The sequence below is a fragment of the Patiria miniata genome, unplaced genomic scaffold (genome assembly GCF_015706575.1).
Source record: "Patiria miniata isolate m_02_andy unplaced genomic scaffold, ASM1570657v1 HiC_scaffold_19, whole genome shotgun sequence".
Classification (NCBI taxonomy): domain Eukaryota; kingdom Metazoa; phylum Echinodermata; class Asteroidea; order Valvatida; family Asterinidae; genus Patiria; species Patiria miniata.
The window spans coordinates 1596192-1610808 of NW_024037057.1; the positions used below are offsets into that span (position 1 = coordinate 1596192).

General features: G+C 41.6%; 1 protein-coding gene and 1 long non-coding RNA gene across 2 annotated transcripts in view; both read left to right on the plus strand.

Annotated features, from left to right (window-relative positions):
* Positions 1-11943, plus strand: part of LOC119725294 (pseudouridine-metabolizing bifunctional protein C1861.05-like) — a 28072-nt gene extending 16129 nt beyond the window's left edge. Inside the window, exons 14-17 of the mRNA XM_038196668.1 lie at positions 80-226; positions 4710-4873; positions 5586-5668; positions 10780-11943. Coding sequence (XP_038052596.1) covers positions 80-226; positions 4710-4873; positions 5586-5668; positions 10780-10957 — 572 coding nt within the window. The 3' untranslated portion in view covers positions 10958-11943. The remainder of the gene's footprint in view (positions 1-79; positions 227-4709; positions 4874-5585; positions 5669-10779) is intronic.
* Positions 11944-12270: 327 nt separating this feature from the next.
* Positions 12271-13328, plus strand: LOC119725295. The gene is made up of 2 exons (XR_005270704.1): positions 12271-12322; positions 12641-13328. It is a non-coding gene; the product is annotated as an uncharacterized LOC119725295 (long non-coding RNA).
* Positions 13329-14617: the final 1289 nt, after the last annotated feature.

A 14617-nucleotide genomic window follows, 5' to 3' on the forward strand; every position in this document is an offset into this window, starting at 1 on the left:
ATCAAACTTCATTGCATATGTATCATGGTTCAAAACATGTGTTACTTGGAAGAATGTGTTTCTTTTTGTATATACACAGTGTGGTATGAACCAACTTGTATTGTGAAGTCATACAAGCCATTCCAGTCGGATTGTTGGAAAACTCTGTCCTACATTTCCCCCAACTTCAAGGAGTTGTGCATGATTTCTAACTGTTTAGATAGTAAGCAGGCTGCAGAATATCCAGGTACAGTATTCAAAATAATAGTGTTGCGTTCCCGCAAATTGCATAGTTTACTTCTTTCCCAACCAGTCCATTCCACTCCGTGCACAGCGTAATGCTGTGCCCTCACAGAGCGCGAAGCTTTACCACGAAGTCTTAGACACACGTAGAAGTGTGCAGCACATTGTACAGTACGCTATTGTATAGCGCGCAATGCGTGTAGCACTCACTGCTATTGAACATGTACCGCCATGGGACATGTACTTAGGACTTAGCCATTTTCCGTCTTCCCTTCCCCGGAGTCGATGCGAATTCCCCTCACACACCTTACCTCGCATCCGACCCACATTGACCCAAGCATTTAGCGAATGTGGCTCGCTAAAACCTACCCGTGTATTCACCCCTTAGTGACCCCGTACACCCCAGCGAGTGTGTCCCGCTAACTCACTGGCCGAGACCTACGGTAGCTAGAGGTCAGGTTACGTCCTTCGTCTCATAGTTTTACTCCATAGCATTTAGTGTGTAGATTCCTACCTAGTCTTAGAGACTAAGTCTTGTACACAAACCTATGTACCGAGAAGTTATTCCCTTCCCTTTTCCTTTAGGATCAGTTCCCCGTAAGGTACCCACGAGTGATCCTACTTCGCCCGCTAACCTCTGCTCTCGGACTTTCTCCCACTAGAATGTCTAAGTCAATCGTGTACAAATCTCCCATAGAGAACTTTCCCCATGCCTTTGTACACGGATGCATTATTCATAACTACCAGAATCCAATGCTCCCATTGGCTAAGACGCACACCCAAAAGTGTATATAAAGCGCGCAGAAATGGCAGTTCTGGTCATTGTTGTACTGGGCTCTCACCCATTAGGTACTTGAGCCGAGCTCTGACCTACACAGAGCTCCCGCATACCATGCATTAGATGGATGATCTGGGCTCTGACCCTGACAGAGTTCCCGACATGTACACATGTACGCCTTAACTTTACATTGTATATAGTGCGCCCTCTATTGACCTGAGATGTAAATAATCCCGAATAAAGTACTAGTGTGTGTGTGTAAGATATTTGTATCTGACTCTTTATTTGATAATGTCTCTCAACCCAGAGAGACGTTACACTGGTGGCAAGCGCTGGGATACGAACTTACACACACCATCGAACTATACCATGACTTTTAATTAAGTCACTTCATGTACCCCTCCACTGAACGGATCTCCCAGCTGTAGACTCTGACTTTCTGCTTGTCAATATCAGCAGCCAACATGCCTGCCAAGCGAAAATCTCGCAGGTTACAGTCGTTGTATGATGATGATGACACCAACCTGTATTCAAGTCTACAGGCAGAGAGTGCAGAACTCCAAGAACTTAAAAAACAGTTCGAACTTTTCAAGCTTCGTTCAGTGGAGGCAGAGAAAGAGCTGAAACAACTCCGAGCAACTGCTGCATTACACAGCCCATCAACGGCTGAGCAGACAGATGCCAATGTTTCAGCGAAATCGCCGAAGGACTCACAGCCAGTGATGTCCGCTCCCAGTACTGCCCCTTCCACCGTTCCACAAGCTGACGCCCCTAAACCAACAGCAGCAGAGCAAGCAGAGCCCCGTCCTCTCCGAACCCAGCCGAGTCATAAGCTGGATGTTCCTCTCCCTCGCCAAGGAGAATTTGACAGCACGAAGTCATGGGAAGGCTTCGTCCGACCTCTGATGGGTCTCGCTGAGGCTTGCGGCTGGTCCGAGGAAGAAAAGCGCTTCCGACTTGTCAGCAGTCTACGTGGGAAGGCGGCCGAGTACGTGTACCAGCAACTGGATCCCGAAGCAATCAAGTCGTCCGACACCCTGGTGAAGGAGCTTGGTAAACGATTTGGCGAACGACAATTGCCAAATTACTACATCGCTCAGCTAGAAGCGAGGAGACATCAGCCGAAGGAGAAGCTGGCGGAGTTTGTAGCCGACATTCGCCGCCTCGTCTTCCGTGGCTACCCTACGGCAGATCCAGTTACCAGAGAGAGCATCGCCCTTCGCCATTTTCTGAAGGGCCTCCCCGACCAACAGATGGCAGTTTCTGTTGGCATGACGAATCCCAAGTCCCTTGAGGAGGCAACAACGGCGGTGAAAAACTTCCTGAGCCTCCGTGACACCACAAGCTCGGGAAAATCACATCGTGTGAACACCGTACAGGCAGCATCTGAGGTTGATCCCGGGTTCGTCAACCAAATGCATTTTAAACAGTTCCAAGACAACCTCGACCGACGGTTAAACGGAATTGTCAAACTGATCAAAGATAAGCCCGCCAACAAGCAGAAATCTGCCAAGCCTGCTGAAGCCAAGAAACAGCAGATGGATGTTACTTGTTTCAAATGTGGCAAGCCCGGCCACTTTGCAAACAAGTGCCCCGACATAGCGGCCAAGGAGGTCGTCGTCATACAGACGGAAAACTAACGCGGACCGTGCCGTCCGGCCTGGCACCGGTCCGTCCTAATGAACAGAACACTATCCGAATGGGTAGACAGCAATTTCAAGGCATGTCATCATTTTTGCGAGTGCAGATATGCGACCAAGACAGCGAACTTTTAGTTGACACCGGAGCGGCGGTGACCATCATTTCTTCAGCACTTTTCAGCCAGATCCCTGCTGAAAAACGCCCTGAACTCAAACCCCCGTGCAAAAGCACAAAACTAGAAACTGCAAACAAGGAACCCATTGACATTGAAGGTGTTGCCACAATCGACATGATGATTGGTGAACAGCACTTCCAATGGGATGCATTTGTCGCCCCCATCAGCGATGAAGGAATCCTTGGCTATGACTTTCTATACCACTATGATTGCATATTGGAGGCACGTAACGGCATACGAATTGCCGGTAACTGGGTCCAGTGGACAATCCAAGGAGCCCCTCCCCGTGTAGTTAAGATCGCACTGAAGCAGAACACTACAATTCCAGCATGCAGCGAGTGGGTAGCAGAGGGTATAGCTGATCATCACAAACTGAGATCCATGTATGCAGTCGTTGAACCTGCCAACCTTCGTCACAATGTTGTGGTTGGCAGTTCACTCATTGATCCCCACCGAGAAGACATCGGCATCCCCGTCCGGCTTGTGAACACATCACCCGAGAACATTGAACTTCAAGCAGGTACAACGCTTGGATATCTGCATGAAGTTGATGCGGTTGAACTCATAGCGGAGCAGGAAAACTGTGAAACCGATCACCTCTATCGAGTAATGCGAGTGTGCAGAGAGCATGCCCGCCCAACGTCATACGCAGTCAACGCGGTCAGTCCCGCCGTCCCCTACACCCCAAATCCTTCTGACAAGTGGTCAGAAAACCTACAGAAACTGTACGAGAGGAGTTGTGAAAACCTGTCCCCACACCAGCAGAAAGCATTGTGTGAACTTTTGGCCAGCCACGAGAACACTTTTGCCAAATCCGCGGAGGATTTGGGAAAAACGTCAATAGTGCAGCACACTATTGACACCGGCGACGCACGCCCCATACGACAGCCTCCCCGCCGTCCCCCCAAGGCATTTCAGGGTGAGGAGGAGAAAGTTCTCGAGAGCCAACTCAAGGCGGGTGTGATCCGCGAGTCAACATCCCCCTGGGCATCACCAATGGTTTTTGTCCGGAAAAAGGACGGCACAACTCGTCCGTGTGTCGACTATCGTAAGCTGAACGATGTTACGCGCCGTGACGCGTATCTCCTACCCCGTGTTGATGACTGCCTAGATTGCCTGAGTGGGGCAAAAATCTTCAGCACCCTCGATCTGCAGTCGGGCTACTGGCAGATTGAAGTGAAGAAGGAAGACCGTCTCAAAACCGCGTTCGTAACCCGAAGTGGACTGTACGAGTACGTGACCATGCCTTTTGGGTTATGCAACGCACCCAGTACCTTTGAGCGCTGTATGGAGCTAGTACTCAAAGGTTTGCAATGGCGAACTCTGCTGATATATCTAGACGATATCATCATCCTGTCATCAACATTTTCCGAGCAAATTGAGCGTCTTGGTGAAGTCCTACGCCGACTAGGAAACGCTGGACTGAAGCTGAAACCGAGCAAGTGTGAACTCTTCCAGACGGAAGTTCTGTTCCTCGGTCACATCATCACACCAGATGGTGTCAAACCAGACCCTAGTAAAGTTTCTGCTGTGCAGAACTAAATGGTCTGTTATATGTCGTAGCATGGACTTCACACACCTAAATCATTCGATTTGAGAAGTAGGTCCCAAAACTTGTGTATGCCATGTAGCTATGGATCATACCCAAAGTCACAATGCTAGCAATTGAAAACCTGATAAATAGACAGGGATCAATCAGAGAGGATTTAGTTTGCTTGAATCACAAATCATCCAATAAATCACAAAGGGAAAATGCCTAGGTGCATGTGAACAAAATGTAAATGGTTGAACAAAGAACTCGGCCATCTCATTTCACACGCATAATATTAGGTACATGTAGATTACAAGTAGAAGAGATATTTAATTATGACATTTCTACATGTGTGATTTCAGGTTGTTTGACACTCCATGAGAAAATGAAGAAAAGCATAGAATTGAGCCAACAGTTATTACATCACATTTACTGTGTTGTAGTCACACTTGGAGCAGACGGTGTCCTTGTGTGTAGAAATGCTGAGGCCAATCAACCATTCCTTGTTGGTTCAACCACAGTAAAGGTTAGTATATAATGTATAGCATTCTTATCAGTCAGTTGCCAGATTAATGTTCAATGCCACAATTTCATGGTACAGGCATGCAACTAGGAAGTATCATAAAAGAAACATCCACACTTTGCAAGACTCTACACATTGTTTTTCATTTTTTTAATGGCAGAAGTGTGAAGTGAAAAACAAGGAAATCAGCTGATGCAAGCAAAGGTTGCATGCCTGCATGGTGGTTTCAACGGGGACGTCTCTATAGTCCGGTGTCCCATTGGTCCGGCGTCCCATTGGTCCGAAGTCCCATTGGTCCGACAGCCCATTGGTCCGAAGTCCCATTGGTCTGAAATCCCATTGGTCCGAAGTCCCATTGGTCCGACGCCCCATTGGTCCGACGCCCCATAGGATTAGGGTTAGGGTCAGTCAACCTGAACCAGTGGAACTACACAGTATTATGTTTCGGACCAATGGGACTTCAGACCAATGGGACTTCAGACTATCGAGACGTAACCGGTTTCAACTACAGTTCTGGATTTGATTTCCATGAAATTGGCTCCTTTGTGTTTTCAATTTTTTTTTTACATTTTTTTTTCTGGAAATGGTTATGCACTGCACTATAAAAAAAAAATGACATCTTTATTTGCGACTCTTGAAAACAAAATAAGCTGAATTGATAAAATGTGAAGGTTTCATTGTCTTGGTCTTTGCCATGTTTATTTATTCCCCACAGGAAACCACATCTAAGAGGTCTGCTGTTCATTACCCAGCATGCACCACTGAGAACATGGCCAGTGTGTCTGGAGCTGGAGATTGGTCAGTTGCTGTGTTCATGTGCATCACAATAAACAGTCATACTATTTGCCATCAATAAAACAACAGTTCTAAATTAAAATATGGGGCACATTGCTTTGTAGTATATGAGTTAGAAAGAGATTCCAGCTTAAAAACAGGAGGTTCCACTTGTGAGAAGTGCAGCTTCTCTGGCATGCTAGTGCAGTCCATGACCTTAGCAGCCATCTTGCCTCTGTGGGTAGTATAGTGTGGACCATACCATTCATTATACCAGTGGAAGACGTGCAAGCTTTGCAGCCAAAGGCAAGGTGACAACAGGGACTCAAGTTGAACTCATTAAAGTGGATTATCATTGCTCTCCTTGAAACAGTGATATACATTGTATGCTGCATTGATAACTTCTGTAGTTCCAAAAATGATCAAATGTGATATGGCACACCCATACTGCATTGTGGTATAGTCCAAGCTTCTGGCAAAGGCGAGATCGTTGGCAACTGCCATGCTACAAGGAAATCACTTTTGCAGGAGAGAAAATTATCAGCAAACTGTTGGCTCAAACCTGTCGAAATTCCCTCTTTTTTTTTGCTGATATCTACGCTGTTTTAAGAAGCTGATGTAGATCAGCAGTTGAAAGCAATTAGTATGACCCTCAGTAGTATCATGTAACATTCTTCGTCAGTTTATTACACTCTTTTTTTAACAAGTACATGTACAAATCCGATTTAAGTTTCCCAAATCTGAAGGCATTTCCATTCTAGTAGGAAAACACTTATCTCTGTTTACGTACATTTGCATATCAGCTCACAAACCTCGCTGAAAAAAAGCAGCCAAGCCACATGCTCTGCGCTCACTTCATGTCCCACAAGGGACCCCATAGCACAATGGCTCGTCCTAGTTTTTGTTTTTAGCTCTGTTTGATTAGCTCTGTAGATATGGATATGTTTAAGAATGAAATCTCTGAATCTGATTTGTGTAATAACGACTCAAGCCAAGGTAAATCTGATGATCTTGACCATTTGGCCATTTCATATAATACCATCCTTAGTGACATTGTTGATCATCATGCTCCTGTTGTTAAAAAAACGATTATTGCTCGGCCCTGTGTACCATGGTTTAATGAGGAAATCAGAATTGCTAAGAAAATGCGTAGAAAAGCTGAAAGGAGATGGAGAACAACTGGGCTTCAGCGTGATTTTGATTTGTTTAAGTTGAACAGAAATAAGGTCATTTTCTTGATGAACAATGCTCGTCAGGATTACTATTCCAACTTGATTAATGAAAATAGTAGTGATCAACGGAAATTGTTTCAGGTTAGCAGGTCTCTGCTCAATCTTAACAAAAGCTCTCTTGTGCCACCGCACACCGATGATTCGATTCTTGCGAATGAGATGGGTAATTTCTTTGTTCAAAAGATTTCCAATATCAGGTTGAGATTGAGTAATGAGACCTTCTCACCTCAGTTATCTTCCTCCACACCCTCATCACCTAGGTCTGGGGGAACATTGACCGATTTTGTGCAACTTTCTGAAGATGGTGTTCGTAAGCTCATTTTAGGTTCTAGTAAGAAGTGTTGTATCCTTGACCCTATTCCAATGAAGTTACTTATGGGTTCTTTAGATCTGTTATTGCCTGTTATAACCAGAATGATTAATTCCTCTTTATGTACTGGTCATTTCCCAGCAGCCTGGAAATCAGCAGTGGTTTTACCATTGCTTAAAAAGCCTAGTCTAGACTTAAAGATGGAAAATTGTAGGCCTGTTAGTAATCTTCAATTCATATCTAAGTTGGTGGAAAAGGCAGTCGCATTCCAACTACAATCTCATTTAACATTGAACGGTTTATATCCAATTACTCAGTCGGCCTACCGTAGTCACCATAGTACTGAGACGGCCTTATTGAAAGTTAAAAACGATTTACTAATGGCTATGGACAAACAACATGTTTCTTTATTAGTCTTACTTGATTTAAGTTCTGCTTTCGATACTTTAGATCATGCGGTTTTGTTGAACAGGCTCCAGTCCAAGTTTGGTATTGATGGGACTGTTCTCCTCTGGTTTAAATCTTATTTGTCTGACCGATCTCAACGGGTCTCTGTTCATGGTAAACTGTCTCAGAAATTTGACCTTGAGTGGGGTGTACCCCAAGGATCCTGTTTAGGTCCTTTGTTGTTTATTTTATATACCAGTAGTTTGTTCGAAATTATTGAGACTCAACTTCCAGATGTGCATTGTTATGCTGACGATACGCAACTTTATCTTTCCTTTTGCCCAGATGATGCATCGAGCCAGGCGTCTGCTCTTTCTGCAATGGAGGGTTGTATACATGTTGTGCGTAAATGGATGCTCAGTAATGGGTTGATGTTAAACGATGATAAAACTGAATTTATTATCATGGGTACTCGCCAACAATTGGCTAAGGTTAATATTGACAGCATCAATGTTGGGGAGTCCAGACTTTCCCCTGTCTCCGTTGTGAAGAGTCTGGGTGCCTGGTTCGATGCTAACTTGACAATGTCTACTCATATCACAAAAACGTGTGGTACGGCTTTTTATTATTTACATAATATTAGACGTATCAGAAAGTATCTGACCAGGGAATGTACTGAAACGTTAATTCACTCTTTTATTTCTAGTCGGTTGGATTATTGCAATAGCCTCCTCTATGGATTGCCTGACGTTCAAATATCACAGCTTCAACGTGTGCAAAATTCCTGCGCCAGACTAGTCTGTAACGCTTACAAGTACTGTCATATCACCCCACTGTTTTTTGATTTACATTGGCTTCCGGTGAGATTCAGGATTGAGTTTAAAATTCTGTTAATAACTTATAAAATTCTTTATGGTCTAGCTCCCTTATATTTATGCCATCTAATCCAAAAACGATCTTCATCCAATTACAATCTCAGATCTTCCAATGACAAAACACTCCTCAGTTACTCAGCAAGTCGAACCAAGGTCACCCTTGGTGATCGTGCATTTGAGTGTGCTGCACCTAAGTTATGGAATGCACTGCCATTAAAGGGAATATACAACATTTGCAAACATCGAAAAATAAAACTACCAAGTTTTTGCGAAATACCTTAATAGGATGTTGGTAAATGACAGTCTAAAGCATCCTGTAAAATTATGGCACCTGGTATACTGTCATTTTCAAGAAAAGTGGTATTTTTGTATCAATTTCCAACGCTGATCGGCCGATCAGCGTTGGAAACAACTGGCTTTTTTTTCAAATACTGGCCCCAATTGACCATTGCACTTGTTTGCAATCGATTACAAACCTATGAACGGGTACGAGCCAGCTAGACTGGTTCCCTGACCTTACAATTCCCCAATGTATGTAAACTGCTCTGTTTCTTCTTATATGGAGTCAGGGAACCAGACTACAGGAAAATGATCGTTTTTCTTGGTTTTTATAGCATTTTCGAACCCAAAACCTCCAAAAAGTCAGTGTAACTATCTTTGCTTTATATTTCCAACCCCCCAATTCCATCCATTTCTGAAAATTACAGCAAAAGCAAATGATGTATATTCCCTTTAAATATCCGAGAAGCAAGTAGCCTGAATGTTTTTAAACAATTACTTAAAACTCATCTTTTTATGAGAGCTTTTTATTGATTTTTTGTACCCTGTATCAGTGTTCATTGTATTGTTGAATTTTGCATATACGTCTGTTTATTTTTTATTTTTTTATGACTGTAATGCGCATTTGAACATATTTTAAATGGAATTTGCGCACTATAAATTAATAAATTATTATTATTATTATTTTGTTGTTGTGGGTTTTTTGGTAACTAGTTCCCTAAATGGGAGGGATGGTAAACAGAGGCGAGTGTTTTCTTACTAGAATGGAAAATCTCTTTGAATTTTAGGAATTCCATTACAGAAAACGGACATGCAGTGGTAATAGAAAGTCTAAACTAGGCAATCATGGAAATCTAAAGATCATGCATAGGTTGTCTAGACATACCCGGGAGCTGCCTATGTATTCTAGAGGAGCTTTGCGGGCTTCTGATCATGCAAGTTCTTGGAGGACTTTCCTGTCCATGTGTCCCTCCGATTGCATGACATCCTACAAGTAGCATGATGTGAAGGTGGATGGATTCTTCCAGCAGGTTGCTTTCAAGATATCTGAAAGAGAGACTCAGAGCAAATGGGACCAAGAAGTTGACACACTGCATATTTCATGTGATCGTGATTTCGATCCACAATTGTCGGAAGGACTATCTGTAGCCTCTGAAATCCATGTGAAAGGCTGAGTGCGAGCAATGTAGTATTTCAGGGCTCTCACGGGGCACCAACACTTAACCTCCGCTACTGAAGAGAAGGGTGTCCAACTTGGCACAAATATGTCAAAATATGCGAAAAATCAGCCTACTTGTTCTTTGTGAGACGAACACCAAGTTCCCAACGGATATGTTCTGGTTCCACTGACAGAGCTTAGAGCTAGCTTCTGCAGCAAGCGGTAGCAGCAGCCAATAAAAATATGATTTTTATCGTAAGTTGGTGGAGGGAAGAGCTACATTGTACTTGCTGGTTTAACAGAGCTTTGGCAAGTGACAGAAGAATGGCACCCAGATCCCAAGATGGAATCAGCTTCCATGTAGGCGGTCAAGAAAATCTGGGGCAACATGGTCAGGGGGCGACTTGACACAATCATCTCCAGGCAGACATTTTCTTCATCGTTTTCGTCCGATGTATCCGACTGAATATCCGAATTATTTATTATTCACCCAAACACAGAAAGCCTACCTTTGAAATAAGTACTTGCTACTGAAAACCGGAAGTGGGAAAATCCTCACTTTTGAGCAAAAAAAATCAAGGAACTTGAAGGACATATCGTGTTTAACCCCCCCCCCCCCAAAAAAAAACCCTGCAAGAACGCTTACATGTACATGCACATGTACTTTAAAAAAAATCTGATTAAAAACTCCGGCAGCTGACACTTGGGCACACCACACAGAAAACAATGAATTTGTGTTGCCTTTGGTGCAGGGTAAACAGTGTGCAAGGAGTAGAGTCTTCCTTATACATTTACATAGTTGCATATATTTTTGTTTTCTTCTAGTAAAGTTTTCTTCTAGTAAAGTGATAATTATTGTGGTGTCTTAACGTTATGAATCCATTTCTTTTCAGTTTGGCTGGAGGGATGATTGCAGGCATTGTCCATGGAGTCCCTGCTAATGAATGCATACTATCAGGTATGCTAGCTGCAAGGGCTTCCATTCAGTCCTATCTTACAGTGCCACCAACGATATCAACGTTAAATCAGGCAGATTTCTCATTATGGCAGTCACGTCAACTCCAGACTTAGCTCCACTGACTAAGATGAATTACATGTATTCATTTGTTACTTCACTGAAGATTATTTTAGGGGCAAAATCTCGGGGAGATGTTTGAATAATTGGATAATCTCCATGAACCTTCCTCGCTGAAGTGTTTCAGAGTTGTTCTGTCAAGTGTCTTTTTCTCCTTATTGTTACAATCAATAATTCTACAAGCAATATTCTAAAAGTATAATAAAAGAAAATATCTCAAAATAAGGATAGGTTTCACACGATGTAAAATAATTTTTACCGTTTTTCAGCAACCACACATGATACATACCACTGCCTTAAAATGTGCATCAATACATGTGACAAATTTCCTCACTTTTTTTGCATTCCTTAAATTTAAACTCTTTTATGTCATTTTGTTCCAAAACTCAGGCACTTTGACGGCTGAAAACAAACAGCTGTGTTGTTTTGTTTTGTTTTGTTTTGTTGTTTTTCTGGTACCTATGGACACACAATCCACTTGTCATTGGAACGATATCTGCTTTAAATTACAAGTCTCAAAATCAGTCCTTTTTTTGTAAATTTTCGTTTTAATCTCCTGCTTTTTGTGGTAATATTTTAGTTATTTTAAAATAATGTCTTATTTCATTTTTAAATTGTGTTAAATGCAGTTTAATATCAATATTACCTTATATATAAATGAAGAACCTGTAAATCATTATACATGTAGTGTGTACAGTGACTTGGTTACATGTACAAGTATGCTCTTCAAGTCACAACACACACATGTATTGCTTGCATTTGATTATGGTGTAAATTGAGGACACACACGTGTAACATCATCGATGAATCAAGGACAGGAACCAAATCGAGGACTCCTCGGTTAGAAAACGTGTACAAAACCAGTGAGAGCTGTTGCGAAAAAGTTACAGTATGAACAAAGAAAAGGGGAAGAGGAACAAGTAAATCCTCGATTTATACCATAAACAAACGTGGGTGCACTTGTGTGTGTGACCTAGCTAGTTATAGTCCGAAGGTTCGATAGTCCGAAGGTTCATTAGTCCAAAGGTTCATTAGTCCGTAGGTTCAATAGTCCGAAGGTTCAATAGTCCGAAGGTTCGATAATCCGAAGGTTCAAAACATATTGTATTTATAATATTTGCTTAACACCTATGCATTATTCAAATAATGTTTTATCTCACTGTATTGAATTTTATTGTATTTGTAATATATTGTATAATTATACATGTCTGTAGTCATTATTTATTGTATGCAGGGCCCCAATGGAAACCAGTTTTTAACTGTTTGGGCATACCCTGGGTAAAGAAATGGAATAAATAAAATAAATATAAATAAATAGTCTGAATAGACGATAGGGCTCGATAGTCCGAATAGATGATAAGGTTCGCAAGGGCGGATCCAGAACACAATTTTGGGGGGGGCCAAAAAATTTTTGGTCCCCCCAAAAAGTGGGTCAAAAAATTACGGCGTGGGGTTCGGGGCCCGCTTAAGGGCCCCGAAAATTTTTTGGATTCTAGATGCTCTGTGGTGCGATCTGAGGCAATTTCTGACCACTTTAACCAATGTTTTTTTTTGAGGAAAAGATGGTGGTGTACTCAATGCCTGCCGTTATTGCGATGTCACATAAAAAAAAAAAAATTGATTTCGTTTTGGGGGGGGCCATGGCCCCCTTTGGCCCCCCCCTGGATCCGCCCTTGAAGGTTCGATGGTTCGAATATACGGTAGGGTTCGATAGTCTGAATTGACAATAAGGTTCAATAGTCCGAATTGAGAATAAGGTTCAATAGTCCGAATGGGCAATGCGGTTCGTCAGTATGACACTTCGGACAATCAGACCTTATTGTCGATTCGGACTATCGGACTTTATAGTCCTTTCGGACTATCGAACCTTATTGTCAATTCGGAATAATGAACCTATTGAACCTTATTTTCGCTACGGACTTTTGAACCTTCAGACTGATTAACCTTATTCTTAATTCGGACTATCGAACCTTCGGATAAATGAACCTTCGTACTAATGAACCTTCGGACTATTGCATCAAATGTTCGGATTAACGAACCTTATTTCATTTTCGGACTAACGAACCCCCTCTTATGGAAATTTTGTGCCTAAAGAACCATCGGGCGGCCCCCGACCTAGCCAGACCTATCAGGTTGATATTCCAGTTCATGTATGTCAGTTCACCTTAAAAGTTTCTTAGAATATCAGATATGGCCAGGTCAGTATTGTGAAATACTTATACTCATTCACTGTAATTTCTTAAAACAAGGGTGAGTCGACAATGATAAAAGTATTCCTTCCTTTGATAACATTTGTAAAATTGATAGCATTCATGGAATTTTTTATTTACTTTTTAACCATGCCTAATTTTGTGTTTACACAATCTTTTAAGTTCAGTTTTCACAGCCACAACCTTAAAAGCTGACTTTCAATTTTAGTGATTGGGAAAGAACTGTTTGTAAAAACCACAAATTATTTTTCCATGGTGAATTTTTTTGTTTAAAGGGAAAATACAACATTTGCAAACATCAAAAAATTAAACTACCAAATCATTTTGAAATACCTTGCTGGACTGTTCGTGAATGACAGTGTAAAGCATCCTGTAAAATCATGGCACCTGGTACACTGTCATTTTCAAGAAAAGTGGTATTTTTGTATCAATTTCCAACGCTGATCGGCCGATCAGCGTTGGAAAAAACTGGCTTTTTTTCCAAATACTGGCCCCAGTTGACCATCGCACTTGTTTGCAATCGATTACACACCTATGAACGGGTACAAGCCAGCTAGATTGGTTCCCTGACCTTACAATTCCCCAATGTATGTAAACTGCTCTGTTTCTTCTTAAATGGAGTCAGGGAACCAGACTACAGGAAAATGATTGTTTTTCTTGGTTTTTATAGCATTTTCGAACCCAAAACCTCAAAAAAGTCAGTGTAACTATATTTGCTATATATTTCCAACCCCCCAATTCCATCCATTTCTGAAAATTACAGCAAAAGAAAATGATGTATATTCCCTTTAATTACTAATGTAACTTTTCCCTTACATGTACAATGTATGTGAACAATTTCATAATCAATATCTCAAGCTATCAAATGATATGTGGAAACTGAAATTTTATCAAAATAATTTATCCTATTGATGCATTTAGTGTTTAGCAATATGTCTGACAATCTCTTATGAATCTCTTATGATGTCGAATTATGAGCTGTATTTAATAACAAACCTGAAGTTTAATTTGAAATTGATATGTTTATAATTTTTTTTACAATCTCTTTTTCAATCAATCAATATTTTTACAATTTCCTATGATGTCAAATTATGAGCTGTATTTAATAACAAACCTAAAATTTAATTTTGCAATTGATATTTTTATAAAGTACCTTTTATAACCTTCCAGAATGCTGCTATTTTATGGACTGAATTACCACTATTAACGTGCCAGGTTTAATACCTCAACAGCAAGTCTTAGAACCAACTTGTCCCAGTTTGAGGTTGCATTCACATTTCCTTTTCTGGGTTCAACTGGGTTGAGACCCCACATTGACCCCTGCCCTTGGGGTTCATTGACAGGGTTGCTCTTACAGGTATACATGTTATACAAATATTGAGTGGCTCGGAGTGAAATGGGAGGAATATATAAAATCTGGACTTTTTCATTTCATGAGGCGAAGCC